This window comes from Saccharomyces paradoxus, chromosome VIII (genome assembly GCF_002079055.1).
Source record: "Saccharomyces paradoxus chromosome VIII, complete sequence".
Taxonomy (NCBI): domain Eukaryota; kingdom Fungi; phylum Ascomycota; class Saccharomycetes; order Saccharomycetales; family Saccharomycetaceae; genus Saccharomyces; species Saccharomyces paradoxus.
Window position 1 is genome coordinate 89,987 of NC_047494.1, and position 14,328 is coordinate 104,314.

Consider the following 14,328-nt stretch of genomic DNA (forward strand, 5'->3'; position numbering starts at 1 on the left):
AATTTGAACGTTCTGCCAGAAAATAGAAGTTTTTCATCGGTTTTTCACTACCCCTGGGCTGTCCTCGGCCAGGAAGTTTTTAAAGGGAAGATGGCGTAATAGGTAAGTATGAGGAGTTAATTGCTCTATGAGGGAGATATGTTTATCTGTACTGTACTGTACTATCAACATTAGTTTTGAGATACTAGCGAGCTCCCTGACCACTGTTTATGTGTGTACCTGTAAGGGAATAACTACCTTACCTTAGTTGATCTATGATCAATGACGCTAAGAAGTGCAGAACCTCAACAGGCTCTAAGATTAATTAGGGACTATATCTTGCATTACTGTCGCAGAATTTTAGTGACCTTTGTACGTCATTATACACATTATTTTAATCGTAAACATCATATATATGCCGTTATTAGTGATTCGCTTAAGAAATTTGTATTACATAAAAGGAACGCAATGAGGTCTGAACATTAACTATAGGGGTGACGCCAGAGGCAGTGCACGAATCTATTTGAATAATCCTTGACAAAGATGTCATCATCTGTGGTAGGAATAAGAAATGCTGTGTTGAGGGCGACAGATCCCAAGTTGAGAAGTGACAACTGGCAGTACATTTTAGAGGTTTGCGATTTGGTAAAGGAAGACCCCGAAGATAATGGGCAAGAGGTTATGACTCTTATAGAGAAGAGATTAGAACAAGAGGATGCTAATGTGATCTTAAGAACGCTCTCTTTGACTGTATCTTTGGCAGAAAATTGTGGTTCCCGCTTAAGACAGGAAATCAGTTCAAAACATTTTACCTCATTGTTATATGCGCTCATCGATAGTCATTCCGTACACATTACTCTAAAGAAAGCAGTGACTGATGTTGTTAAGCAACTGTCTGATTCATTCAAGGATGACCCATCATTACGCGCCATGGGAGATCTGTATGACAAAATCAAAAGAAAGGCGCCCTACTTGGTAAAACAGCCTAATATACCAGAGAAGCACAATATGAGTACTCAGGCAGATAACTCCGATGATGAAGAATTACAAAAAGCACTAAAAATGTCTTTGTTTGAGTACGAAAAGCAAAAAAAGCTACAAGAACAGGAAAAGGGAAGTGCCGAAGTCCTTCCGCAGCAGCAGCAGCAGAATCAAGCTCCTGCTCACACCATACCGGGGCAAACCGTTGTGAGAAGAGTGAGGGCCCTATATGACTTATCTACAAATGAGCCTGATGAATTATCCTTTAGAAAGGGCGATGTTATTATAGTGCTGGAACAAGTATATAGAGACTGGTGGAAGGGTGCTCTTCGAGGAAATATGGGTATATTTCCGTTAAATTATGTAACACCGATCGTTGAACCATCCAAAGAAGAAATTGAAAATGAAAAAAATAAAGAAGCAATGGTATTCTCCCAAAAAAGTACCATAGATCAACTTCATAATTCGCTTAATACAGCATCCAAAACGGGAAATTCAAATGAAGTTTTGCAAGACCCTCATATTGGGGATATGTACGGTTCTGTGACGCCTTTAAGACCACAAGTTACAAGAATGATTGGTAAATATGCTAAAGAGAAGGAAGACATGTTATCTTTGCGTCAAGTCCTGGTAAACGCGGAACACTCCTATAATCAACTTATGGACCGTGCAGCAAACGCACATGTCTCTCTTCCAGTCCCAGGCCCTGCGCTTTATGCGGGGATGCCTAATGCTAATACTGTTCCAGTAATGCCACCTCAGGGGCAAAGTTACCAAAGCCACGAGTACGTACCCTACCCTTCTAATTTACCAATGCAACATTCTGCAAATAGCGGAAATGATACCTCACAGTACGGCTATGATCTTGGATATTCAGTTGTTAGCCAACCGCCACCTGGTTATGAATAATAGTTCTCTAAATCTACATAGCACCTTAAGATACTTTTAATTTTATAAGGCGTCTTACTCAACTTTCATATCTTGCCGCTAAGGTCTTTGGGGACGCCTCTCCGCCCATACATTTTAATATATTTACACCACACTGCAAAAGATATCTTGGCTTTTTTCTTCAAACTCGCCGGCCATTCTCCGACATTTCAAATTTCACAATCTTCAGAAAAGGGTATCCTAACATCCTAAATTAATGATGAAGAAAAGAGGCTATAAGCATTTGTTAGTGTGAAGCATTTAGAGCATCTTAAGGAAATAAACGCGCAAATAAACCAAAAATGTCCACTGATTCTATTGTTAAAGCCTCCAACTGGAGATTAGTCGAAGTTGGCCGTGTTGTTTTGATCAAGAAAGGTCAATCCGCAGGTAAATTAGCTGCTATCGTCGAAATTATTGACCAAAAGAAGGTATGTTGAACCTAAAAAACCTATAGACAAACTGAAAAAGAAATTGTGAGGAGGATGAAACCGCTGTAATTTGAGAGACCTTCAATGGCTCTCTGATCCATGATTGAATAATGAAGGCACATGAAGTGATGCTTGGATGTTAAAATACGCAATGAGATACCCAATAAGACAGAGAGGCTGAGTTGTGCTATTCTCCTTTCGGAATGAACAACAGTGAAATGTTTACATATTTTGTTGGTAGCAAACTCCGTCCGCGAGCAGTTAATAACGCCTCATATTCGAAAAGATGACTTCAGCACAGTTAGCCATACCTCATCAAGTAACGCGATTTTATATTTTTTGAGTCTTAGAAGAATTTCATTTTACTAACAACTTTTACGAATAACTTTTTAAATTATTCGTTATCAATTATTATAGGTTTTGATCGACGGTCCAAAAGCTGGTGTTCCACGTCAAGCCATCAACTTGGGTCAAGTTGTCTTAACTCCATTGACCTTTGCTCTACCAAGAGGTGCTAGAACTGCTACCGTTTCCAAGAAGTGGGCCGCTGCTGGTGTCTGCGAAAAGTGGGCTGCTTCATCTTGGGCTAAGAAGATTGCTCAACGTGAAAGACGTACTGCTTTGACTGACTTTGAAAGATTCCAAGTTATGGTTTTAAGAAAGCAAAAGAGATACACTGTCAAGAAGGCTTTGGCTAAGGCTTAAAAAGAAGAATAATTATTCTAAAATCCATAGGTAAGTACTGAAAGCAAACCTTGCGTTCCGTCAATGCATATTATATATATATTAATCTTAACCATTTATATAAACAACATATCATTTCATTTTGTTCTGGCCACATTCCGCGTTTTTCTTGATGATTATACAATGTGTGTTGATTATGATATTTCCCAAGAGGATACCCTTAACGGGTCCATTTTCAACACATCATGAGAGTTTCCGTACTTACGTAAGTATTTTTCACTGAAGGTAGCTACTTTTTAATGCAGAAGGAGAAAATACCTAAGTTATAGAAAGGCAGTAGTACTTAGTGAAACGTATTCAAGTAGTCATGGGACCTCATTCTTCTTAAATTTCTCTGCTGCTGATATCCTATAAAAATCGGCAAAATGTGTGGCATTAAGGAGCGATAAAATTCTTTGTTGACAAAACTACCCTTAGCGTTGTCACATAAATATCAATTACCATTTTAATTTTCGCGCATTTGACGATAAGGGATCAACTAACTTTTTTGCTTCGGAAGCCAAAACCCGATAAATAATTATCTTTTTTAATGTTAAAATTAGATATAGTTTTTTAGAAAATTAAATTATTTTATATTTACTTATTTATACTTATCATGTGACTACTTTCATGAATTGGATGATTATAAAATGTTTACTTAGTGTATTATTATTGAAGAGTCCTCAACATATTTCTGTGCTTATATAAATGTATAACTGAGCGCTTAAGATAAGAAATGTAATACATTTACGATTATCTAGTTCAAGTTAGATAAAAATATCAATACTTTGTTAAAAATGTCAATTCGGTCGTGCGTACTCATTTTCCGAGGTCACTCGCAAATCCTGAATTCTAAAGGATGAAAGTATATTTTCGAGAATTGTTAACAAAGAAGGGGATGCGGAATGTTTAGATGGAAAGAACAAAAGAGATTTTTCCTTCTTCCATTTTGACATAGAAGCCAACCAGTGCGTTAGAAAACAAAGAATGGCTCTCAATAAACTAAAGAATATACCTTCTTTAACAAACAGTTCTCATAGCTCTATTAACGGGATTGCATCCAGCGGTGCAAATTCTAAACCAAGTGGAGCAGATACGGATGATATTGATGAGAATGATGAATCTGGGCAAAGCATTCTATTAAATATCATTTCCCAATTGAAGCCTGGTTGTGATTTATCAAGAATCACTCTACCGACTTTCATTCTGGAAAAAAAATCGATGTTGGAGAGAATTACTAACCAATTGCAATTCCCAGATGTTCTTTTAGAAGCACACTCCGACAAAAATGGGCTACAAAGATTCGTTAAAGTCGTAGCATGGTATCTAGCAGGTTGGCACATTGGGCCCAGAGCTGTAAAGAAGCCCCTAAACCCAATTCTTGGAGAACATTTTACAGCTTATTGGGATTTACCTAACAAGCAACAGGCCTTTTATATTGCAGAACAAACGAGTCACCATCCTCCTGAATCTGCGTACTTTTACATGATTCCAGAATCGAATATTAGAGTCGATGGTGTTGTTGTGCCAAAATCGAAATTCTTAGGGAACTCAAGTGCTGCAATGATGGAGGGTTTGACTGTATTGCAATTCCTTGATATCATGGACGCAAAAGGTAAACCAGAGAAATATACTCTCTCGCAACCAAATGTTTACGCGAGGGGAATTCTATTTGGCAAGATGAGAATTGAACTGGGAGATCACATGATCATTACTGGTCCCAATTATCAAGTGGATATTGAGTTTAAAACAAAAGGCTTCATTTCCGGTACTTATGATGCGATTGAAGGTATAATTAAGGATTACGATGGTAAAGAATACTACCAAATTAGTGGTAAATGGAATGATATTATATATATCAAAGACTTGAGAGAAAAAAACTCCAAAAAGACTGTTCTCTTCGACACTCATCAGCATTTTCCCCTAGCTCCTAAAGTACGTCCATTGGAGGAACAAGGAGAATACGAATCTAGAAGGCTTTGGAAGAAGGTCACAGATGCGCTAGCTGTACGTGACCATGATATAGCCACAGAAGAGAAGTTTCAAATAGAAAACCATCAAAGAGTGCTGGCCAAAAAAAGAACCGAGGACGGCGTCGAATTTCATCCAAAATTATTTAGAAGGGCAGAGCCAGGTGAAGATTTGGATTATTATGTTTACAAGCACATCCCTGAAGGGACCGACAAGCATGAAGAACAGATCAGGAGCATTTTGGAAACTGCCCCGATTTTACCAGGGCAGGCATTCACAGAAAAATTCTCCATTCCAGCTTATAAAAAGCACGAAATTCAAAAGAATTAGATTGTTATCCCATTTTATCTATCTGAGTACGATTTTCCAATCCGCTATTTCAATGTCAGCGTAGTATACACATAGCCATATGTATGTTTTTTCAGACTTTACGGTTTGCGAAAGTTCTCCTTGATCTTGGCAACAACTTTTAATGATTGAGGAATGCGTTGAGGTAATGCTGTGGCACTATGAATATATATATATATGTATATATATAGTTTTCAAGCATGTATTCCTATTGTATTATTGTATTTGTCACGTGATTTTGATCCAATTAAAACTCAAGACGACTTGACCCGTTGTCTCCGCATCGAAAAACCATGCCATTTATCAAGGGGACGAGATATATCTCATAACGATTTGAACGTGTAGCTTGGTATATATGCCTTCCACAATAAACTTCATAGTGAAAGCGTAAGTCGACAAATATATCGGTAGATACAATCCGCAAGACTTAAAACTATACAACAATGGCAGTAAGTAGCGCATCATATTATCTGAGCTAGGATTAAATTAATATACTAACATCTATGATACAGTACACTTCTCACCTGTCTTCAAAAACTGGTCTACATTTCGGTAGACTTTCTTTAAGAAGTTTAACAGCTTACGCTCCGAATTTAATGTTATGGGGCGGAGCCAGCATGCTTGGTTTATTTGTGTTCACAGAAGGATGGCCTAAGTTTCAAGATACTTTATACAAAAAGATCCCATTGTTAGGATCTACATTAGAGGATCATACTCCACCAGAAGATAAACCTAATTAAAGCCGACAGACATAACAAGCTGAGCGATTTTATTTATTTGTTTTACGTTCTTTTCTATTATTTGGGAGGAAGAATTATTGCAAAACACACTTGGATTTTTTTTATTTTTGCATATTCTCGATTATCTATACATATTAGTAAAAACTGGATCATAAAAGGTATAAAAAGTAATTGATCTCTACAACATTTTTAAGTATCTATACCTCTATTTTTTAAATATTTATTGAGACATTAGTAATACAGGGAGGAATAAACTTCAGGCTTGTTCTTCCTTTTTTAATACCTTTTGAACTTTGCAGTAAGATTGTAGAAAGATTCCATCGCTTTCAGCTCATAATGGTACATTCATGTGTATTATCAAGGAAACCTATGTAATACGCCATTTTGATGACTTCAGTACTTAGGCATCTACCAATGCTAACGCCGTTTCTTGTAATTTAATTCTTTTTTTTAAATGGAGTACAGTACCTTCCCGCAGCTGAACTTTCAACCCGCCGGAAGAAAAGACCAAATAAATAGTATATTTAGCATTTAAAAACCCTTGAAAGATCATCTCCTAAAATAACCTCAAATAGCGTAAAATCAAGCACTTGAAAACTTCATCCATTCAGAACTCGTCAACCCCTTCAAGAAGTAAATAACGCCCAAAGTTACAGAATAATCAGCTTGTTAGAGCACCAGTGGAATTTCTCGAGGTAACTGCTTAAATAAATACAACTCTTAGAACTATGACGCGAGATAGCCCAGATTCTAACAACAGCTACAAGCCTACAAACAACGATAATACACAAAAGACCTCATTTGATAGAAATTCATTTGATTATATTGTACGATCGGGATTAGCTGGAGGTATATCAGGTTCATGTGCCAAAACACTAATCGCACCCTTAGATAGGATAAAAATTTTATTTCAAACATCCAATCCACACTACACGAAGTATGCAGGCTCACTAATAGGATTAGTAGAGGCGGCCAAGCATATATGGATCAATGATGGGATAAGAGGGTTTTTTCAAGGCCATTCAGCAACCCTTCTAAGGATTTTCCCATATGCTGCTGTCAAGTTTGTTGCTTATGAACAGATTAGAAACACCTTGATTCCCTCAAAAGAGTTTGAATCACATTGGAGAAGGTTGGTGAGTGGTTCACTGGCAGGATTATGCAGTGTTTTCATAACATATCCGTTGGATCTTGTGAGGGTTAGGTTAGCATATGAAACAGAACATAAGAGAGTAAAGCTAAGAATGATAATCAAGAAAATATATGCGGAACCAGCTTCAACCACACTAATCAAAAATGATTATATTCCTAATTGGTTTTGTCATTGGTGTAATTTTTACAGGGGTTATGTTCCAACTGTACTTGGAATGATTCCATATGCAGGTGTGTCATTTTTTGCTCATGATTTACTTCATGATGTGCTGAAGAGTCCTTTCTTTGCCCCCTATTCAGTATTAGAACTTTCCGAAGATGATGAATTGGAAAGGGTACAGAAAAAGCAGAGGAAACCTTTGCGCACTTGGGCTGAACTGATCTCTGGTGGTCTAGCTGGTATGGCCTCCCAAACGGCAGCATATCCATTTGAAATTATTAGGAGAAGGCTTCAAGTAAGTGCTTTATCACCCAAAAATATGTATGATCATAAATTTCAATCAATATCTGAAATTGCTCAAATAATATTTAGAGAACGTGGAGTACGGGGATTTTTTGTTGGTCTAAGCATAGGTTATATCAAGGTGACACCTATGGTTGCGTGTAGTTTTTTCGTCTATGAAAGAATGAAATGGAATTTTGGCATTTAATAATGCATCGCATTTTTTTTGTTTACATATCGCAGTAGAACCGTCTATTTGGGTTCTATAGGAAGTGTACTGCATTGCATTATGATGTAAATAGTATTAATAAATCTATATTCAATATATTGTATTTGATTTTCCATCGCTAAAAGTAGTACTCCTCTTCTTTAAAAACCCTCTCAATAACATTGAGAACTTCGCTAGAGTATACAGCTGTTAGTTTTTCACCATCCAGCAAAATCCTCTTTTCGTGAATTTCTTGCTCTTCTTTCGTCATTAGAACAACATTAGTTAAGGAAACCGCTTTGTTGGCCTCCCATTTTGTTAGAGCTAGTTTTGTAGAGTATCCACTAATAGGAGATTTGCCTCTAAACATTTCTTCGACTATATAACCGACCTCTTTCAACCCAAGCAATGATGATTGATCTTTGTTTTCATTCAATCGCGCCATCTGCTTTTGGAAAGTCTCTAGGATGCCGTCATGAAACTTTAGCCTATTCTTGACTTCATTTTCTTTCATTGGGTAGCCGGAAACTTTGGTTAAAATCCATGTCGCAATACTCAAACCAAATATACCAGGCATGGTTCCTAATTCCGGTAAATGTCTTAGAGCTTCATCTCTACTGGCATTGATCGCACAGTGTTCGCCATCTATGGAAGAGAGTACGTCGTCCCGACGTGGGTCAAGCATTTCATTACTAAAAACAACAGGAATTCCTGTGACGATACCTCTTTTCCTCAATTTTCTTCTCACACAACGAGATATAGGGTCAAATTCTGTCATCGATATATCATTTATATTTACACGGGTTGGATCTGATTTGGTGGCGACACCCATGGAAGAGATAACGCTTATTTTATTGTTATGGGCGTACTCTAATAGATCCACCTTGGATTCTAGATTATCTAGACAATCCACGATAAAAGTTGGGGACTCACCATCTGCAAAAATTAAGTCGTGTGAGTTTTCTTTGGTCCAAGTCTTAGCCTTTGCTTTTATTTCGGACCAAGGAGCAACCTTAGACAAGTATTCTTTCAAGCATTGGACTTTGGGCTTTCCAATATCTGATAAAACTGCGCAACAATGGGTGTTCAAGGAGTCAATAGATATGTTTTCCGGATCAATAATCATAATCCTCTGACAGCCTGAACGAATTAACATTGTGCATACCCACGACCCCACTTCTCCAGCGCCAACTATAACTATATACTGTTCTTTGATCTTGCTCATACCTTCTTCACCGAGAAATGCATAGTTACGAGCCAATTGTTCCCTAAATAAGTGCTCATCATATTGACGAGGTTGTGATGCGGTTTTATTCTTATTAGCCGCACATGAAAGTTTATATTCATTCCATACACTTTTGGCTAGTTGAGTTGAAAACAACGATATAAGAGCCGTAGTAACAACTAACTTCCACGTACTATTTGCCATTTGTTCGTTCTGTTGTCTTGACTAATTGCTGTATTTATTAATACCTCGCTAATGCTAGAAAAAAATTTTCTTGTTCTTGCCTCTTTTCGCTACTGCATACAAGATGAAAAAGAAATCAAGAAACGTTACAGCAAAAGGTAAAGCAAGATATCAGCATTTAGCATGCTACTGCTGAAGATAATATGTAAGACTAAAAAAAAATCAAGATTCTCTTCTAACATATATATACCGTTTAGACCAAGTATATCTTCCCGCTAAATAATTAATATGCTTATATGTAGAAAATCAAAAAGAGGTCTTTTCTCTTCCATTTTTCAACCTTGAATGCAATATTCTTTTCGTCAAATGAGCTGCAATAGATAGACGATTTATTTCCTATACTTTTCATTTTTTGGAAGGAAACAGTAAGAATTATCAGTTTATATTGAATGCCTTTTCTCCATGTTTCAATGCCAGTATATTCCTGACATCTGTCGAATATCTCATCGCCTCCAAGAAAGGTAATAGGTTCAGTAGGTCTGTATCTGTCGGATCACTTATCCAACCTTCCACTTGAATGGCGTTATCTACATTCATCGCGTAACTTACTGGGCTATTGTCTATAATAATGACATCATCCAAAGAAGAGGAGGAACTGCCTTTCCCATTTTCTTCAGAGTCCTTGACGATGCTCAGATCCTTAATGTAGCCAACGCCATCCCTTAGAACGCAATCAGAACGGTAATATCTCTTTGAAAAACTGGATGGGAAGGAGCCTTCTAACCAATCTATCACAGGATCAGCATATTCTTTCATGGAAGCTGTAAAAATGATAAGGTCGTACCACTTGCTAACTTTTGTTAGAAATAAATCACAATAGGGTCTCTTGTGAATAAAATATAGCGTCCGGATTCCGCTTAATCCAAACTTTACTTCCACCAAGTGACCCTGAGAAGAGTTACTATGTGTTGTACTTCGGGAAGCTGAATGAATTAGGGTTTCATCGAGATCTATGACCAATTTCTTCTTCTTTTGCGTATTTAGTACTGATTTAGGTATCAGCTTCTTTGGAAATAAGAACCTTCCCATTCGTTTTGTACCAAATACGGTATTAGCACTTGAGTGATTAGTAAGTGATAGTTCCGATTTGGAATAACTTCTTTGCCTTGATTTGACTGACTGGGCTCTTAGTAATGAGCCTTTGACATTATCTCTTTGCAGAATTATTTCATCACTGGCATTTAAGTCATCATCCACAGCCTCTGGGATCGTATTAAGATTGCTATTTTTAGGATTTACTTTCTCGCGAGAATCGCTAATATTACTTAAACTTGTAGACGATTCATTCTCATTATCACTCGAAACCCTGTTCTTCTTATCGGCATGTTTTACACGACGCTCGATGACATTTAGTGGGAAGGTAAAAACAAACCATAAAGACATCAAAGGCTTGATTATCAGATAATACGGAAGAAAAAGCAGTAGTGCCCACAATATTGACGCTATTCTCTCTTTCAGGACGGAATATAACGCCTTTGGCTTTGTAGGAACAGACTGTTTACCCTCTTCATTTTGGTTAGATTCTTTAAAGTGGTCTGAGGAGTGATCGTACTGTTGGTTCACTTCAATAACGCAATCATTCTCAATGTGACCAGCATATGAGTTCGAAGCTTCCTTTGAAGTATTGAGTACATCCTGATTCTTTGTCACCTCAACATCGATTTTTTTTTGTTTCTTTGTAGTTATTAAATGATTTGAGAAATATTTTAGGGCATTCATTCAATTGATGAAACAATGTCCAGAAATTAACAACAATAAAGAAAAGCGAGAATAGGATGCAAAATAGATTCTATATATCCCGAGTATTTACCACGGAGAAGAATTCGAGATAATGCCCTGTTCTTACGTAGAAGAATTAACTGTTTTCAAGAGATTTTTCTTTTAAAAAAGTGCCTGGACCTTTTTTCTTCTCATGCGATTTTATTACCCTTGTTTTTCAATTGAAAACCCGGAACGATTTAACGAGATCAAGAACTGTTGAACAAAATGGCTTTTTCATTTGGCATTGAATCATAGAGTCTAAATGAAAAAACTATTCTTTTTTGTGCTGCTGCTCTTCCTTGTTTCTTTTAAAAAGAGGATTTACATATCTAAACACTACTTCAACTACACATTCTCTTTATATAATACCACTTTTTTTAAGGTTTTGCTGGATGATTAGATCGGTGACTGCGCTTAATACGAATTTCATAGTTTGTGTATCGGTGGCGCACGTTCGTTTCACATAAATTGGTTTATTTGTCTTATTCAAGCTCAAAAATATTTTCTCAAAATATCTCAAACCAGCTTCTGCATCGCCGACACGGCCTTGGTAATCAGGAAAGTATTTTCTTATGGGCATGCTTTTCACCTTTTCTTCGAATAAATCAATCTTGTTTAAGAACAAAATAAACGGTGTATCTTTGAACCACTTGGAGTTCAATAATGTATCAAATAGCATTATTGATTCATGCATTCTGTTGACCCTTTCATCTTCAAACAACATCTGGTCGTATTCACTCATCGCTAAAACAAACAAAACTGCTGTAATTCCTTCAAAGCAATGAATCCATTTCTTACGTTCAGAACGTTGTCCACCAGCGTCAAGGACCTTAAATTTGGACGAACCGATGTTAAACTCGGTTTCTGTAATACCCGTGGTCTTTATACGGCCCTTCAAAATGTCCTCATCTGTACAGACATAATTCGGACTAGCAAATTTTTCAATGTTGTCAAAGTAGTATGCAGCCGAGCCCTCCAATTGAAACTCATTGGAACGTGCAAAGCATTGCTTTATACCTTTGTCGTTATTCCAAAGTTGCTTTATTGCCTTAGCAATGTCTTCGTGAATAAGATTTTGTCTATTTTGTCCTTGAATTTCCCTTGATGTTTTCCTAACAAACATCTGGTCATCGCCTTCTTGGTTCAGGTCTTTGCAAATATCCTGTAGATTAAGTCTACTTCTGTTGTTTCTATCATCATCCTCATTTTGTGTCACTGCTTCAGCATCTTTGTTAGTGTCACTTCTAGTATTAGGAATGTTGCCGTCTTCATCGAAAGCGGCTTTTGCTCGTCCAGTACTCTGAACGCGCCTCCTAGTTTCATACCTTTCTGAGTACTTCAGCACATAATCATTTAAAAATTCAGAACCACCGGCAACACTGGCGTTGATATAATCTAATGCTTTAGCCTTTAGCAGTATTCTCTTACATGCAAACAAGTCTTTGTTTTTGATTGGATCATCACAGTCAAGTTGAATACCTAGTTTTCTGGCCTGAATAATCAAGATTTTCATTGATTGTATGGCATCTGCCCATATCACCTGAGCGTATTGTAACCTTTCTTGGTGGGAGAAACCACCTTGGTGTAATAATTTCAATTGTTTTAAAACCGTTGATTTGCCTGATTCGCCAGCACCTAATAGTAACAGTTTTATTTCACTCTTGTCACGTTGTTTCTCTAGCTGCAACGATTGCTCAATAACATCATTAGCTCTTTTATTCTGTAAAAACGGATCGCTTTCGTCATCTATTGTTTGCGTGCTGACTGTACACCCCATTCCTACCTTAAAATATCAGCTTGTACTCCTTAGATGATTGGTGTGATGTTATATATACCGATTAACAGTATGAAAAGCTCTTCCCAGTTTAGATTAGAGATGGTCAAAAATGGTAGAAACAGAACGACAAGAAAAGAGAATAACAGATCCAAAGAAAACGAATAATTTAAAACGTAACCGCATTGACGGAATTTTGCTATTCTCTTTATTTTAATTATTTTTTAATATTTCCCTTTAGGGAAAACAACCTGTAACAAAAATTTTCCTTCCTCCCAATTTAATCATATTTCTACCAAGAAGCACACAGAAAGACGCGCAGGAGCCTAAAATTGATGTGTTTTTCAACATGATGCAGTGAGTGTATTTTGGTGAAATAAAACCAAGATGGGTTTCAAAATGAAACTAATCAGTGCTGCCTGCAGGGAAAAGGAATATCGTTATATGTTTTACTTTCCAAATTAAAGATTTCTTCCCTGGCTTTAGTATGATCTGTTCACTAACGATCTTGTTTTCAATCAATATATGCCTTGGGAGAGAAGAGGCAAAGAAAAAATATAGAAAAGAGTATAATGTTACTTGTATGTACAGGATATGAATCAATAATACTTATTATAACGATGAGTCTAGTAAAACAGCTTATGACTTTCTTTTCTTATTTTCGTCTTATCATTACTGTCCTAATGCACACTTCTAAAACTTGCCGGCTGCGTTAAATGACTGGCCCATTTTCTGCATATTTTCACCAACTTGTACATTGGTTTCGAAGTATTTGGCCACACATCTGTCTAGGCACGAAGATTCATTCTTATTCAGTTCACCCTCGGAGTAAGAAGTATTGATACATTTTTTATAACAATTATTAACCAACTTATTAAACATATCAGTGACTAAATCCAATTCAGCCTCCGCAGCTTGAATCTTTTGCTGAGATGATAATTGAGGCTGACCGCCACCAAAACCCAGGAAAGACATGTTATTTTAGGTATGTTAGTTTCCTGTTGCTGCTTGTTTATCTGTCAAAAGGCAAAAGAGGAGGACAAGGAGAGTATTTGTTCTTCAGAGAGCTTACTCTTGTACGTTCATTATCAGCTCTCGCTGAAAAAAAAATTAGAAAAAAAAAATCCGATAGTTTCGGAGGGTGATCATTGGCTACGAGGTGAGGTATCCATGCAAAAAATGCTTCCAATCGGAGTTGAACCGATGATCTCCACATTACTAGTGTGGCGCCTTACCAACTTGGCCATAGAAGCTTTCTTGTTATGATTTTCAGCTTAAATTTTTTTAGTTGTTGATAAGTTTTGAGAATATTACTATTCTGCTGCTACTGCTGCTGAGCAAAATCAAAATGGGATAACCTTTATACCAAGGCTCAAAAGAGCTACCCAAGTATAAAATCGGTACGGTACTCTTTTCTCTTGTT

General features: G+C 36.9%; 9 protein-coding genes and 1 non-coding gene across 10 annotated transcripts; 5 read left to right on the top strand and 5 right to left on the bottom strand.

The window, feature by feature from the left end:
• Positions 1-522: 522 nt before the first annotated feature.
• Positions 523-1,869, top strand: HSE1 (ESCRT-0 subunit protein HSE1; the record flags this gene model as incomplete). Its single annotated transcript, XM_033910776.1, has 1 exon — positions 523-1,869. The coding sequence occupies one exon, from the start codon at positions 523-525 to the stop codon at positions 1,867-1,869; it is 1,347 nt and encodes a 448-aa protein (XP_033766667.1).
• A 320-nt stretch (positions 1,870-2,189) lies between these two features.
• On the top strand, positions 2,190-3,023 carry RPL14B (60S ribosomal protein eL14; the record flags this gene model as incomplete). The annotated part of the gene is made up of 2 exons (XM_033910777.1): positions 2,190-2,318; positions 2,736-3,023. The coding sequence occupies 2 exons, from the start codon at positions 2,190-2,192 to the stop codon at positions 3,021-3,023; spliced, it is 417 nt and encodes a 138-aa protein (XP_033766668.1).
• Positions 3,024-4,028: 1,005 nt separating this feature from the next.
• Positions 4,029-5,342, top strand: OSH7 (oxysterol-binding protein related protein OSH7; the record flags this gene model as incomplete). The annotated part of the gene is made up of 1 exon (XM_033910778.1): positions 4,029-5,342. The coding sequence occupies one exon, from the start codon at positions 4,029-4,031 to the stop codon at positions 5,340-5,342; it is 1,314 nt and encodes a 437-aa protein (XP_033766669.1).
• Positions 5,343-5,803: 461 nt separating this feature from the next.
• Positions 5,804-6,100, top strand: QCR10 (ubiquinol--cytochrome-c reductase subunit 10; the record flags this gene model as incomplete). Its single annotated transcript, XM_033910779.1, has 2 exons — positions 5,804-5,809; positions 5,873-6,100. The coding sequence occupies 2 exons, from the start codon at positions 5,804-5,806 to the stop codon at positions 6,098-6,100; spliced, it is 234 nt and encodes a 77-aa protein (XP_033766670.1).
• A 728-nt stretch (positions 6,101-6,828) lies between these two features.
• Positions 6,829-7,902, top strand: LEU5 (coenzyme A transporter; the record flags this gene model as incomplete). The annotated part of the gene is made up of 1 exon (XM_033910780.1): positions 6,829-7,902. One exon carries the CDS (start codon positions 6,829-6,831, stop codon positions 7,900-7,902), a length of 1,074 nt encoding a protein of 357 aa, XP_033766671.1.
• Positions 7,903-8,041: 139 nt separating this feature from the next.
• On the bottom strand, positions 8,042-9,331 carry TCD1 (tRNA threonylcarbamoyladenosine dehydratase; the record flags this gene model as incomplete). Its single annotated transcript, XM_033910781.1, has 1 exon — positions 8,042-9,331. The coding sequence occupies one exon, from the start codon at positions 9,329-9,331 to the stop codon at positions 8,042-8,044; it is 1,290 nt and encodes a 429-aa protein (XP_033766672.1).
• A 414-nt stretch (positions 9,332-9,745) lies between these two features.
• Positions 9,746-11,089, bottom strand: NEM1 (Nem1-Spo7 phosphatase catalytic subunit NEM1; the record flags this gene model as incomplete). The annotated part of the gene is made up of 1 exon (XM_033910782.1): positions 9,746-11,089. One exon carries the CDS (start codon positions 11,087-11,089, stop codon positions 9,746-9,748), a length of 1,344 nt encoding a protein of 447 aa, XP_033766673.1.
• Positions 11,090-11,489: 400 nt separating this feature from the next.
• Positions 11,490-12,908, bottom strand: GPA1 (guanine nucleotide-binding protein subunit alpha; the record flags this gene model as incomplete). Its single annotated transcript, XM_033910783.1, has 1 exon — positions 11,490-12,908. One exon carries the CDS (start codon positions 12,906-12,908, stop codon positions 11,490-11,492), a length of 1,419 nt encoding a protein of 472 aa, XP_033766674.1.
• Positions 12,909-13,598: 690 nt separating this feature from the next.
• On the bottom strand, positions 13,599-13,880 carry TIM10 (protein transporter TIM10; the record flags this gene model as incomplete). The annotated part of the gene is made up of 1 exon (XM_033910784.1): positions 13,599-13,880. The coding sequence occupies one exon, from the start codon at positions 13,878-13,880 to the stop codon at positions 13,599-13,601; it is 282 nt and encodes a 93-aa protein (XP_033766675.1).
• A 205-nt stretch (positions 13,881-14,085) lies between these two features.
• SPAR_Htrna3T lies at positions 14,086-14,158 on the bottom strand. The gene has a single exon. It is a non-coding gene; the product is annotated as a tRNA-Thr (tRNA).
• Positions 14,159-14,328: the final 170 nt, after the last annotated feature.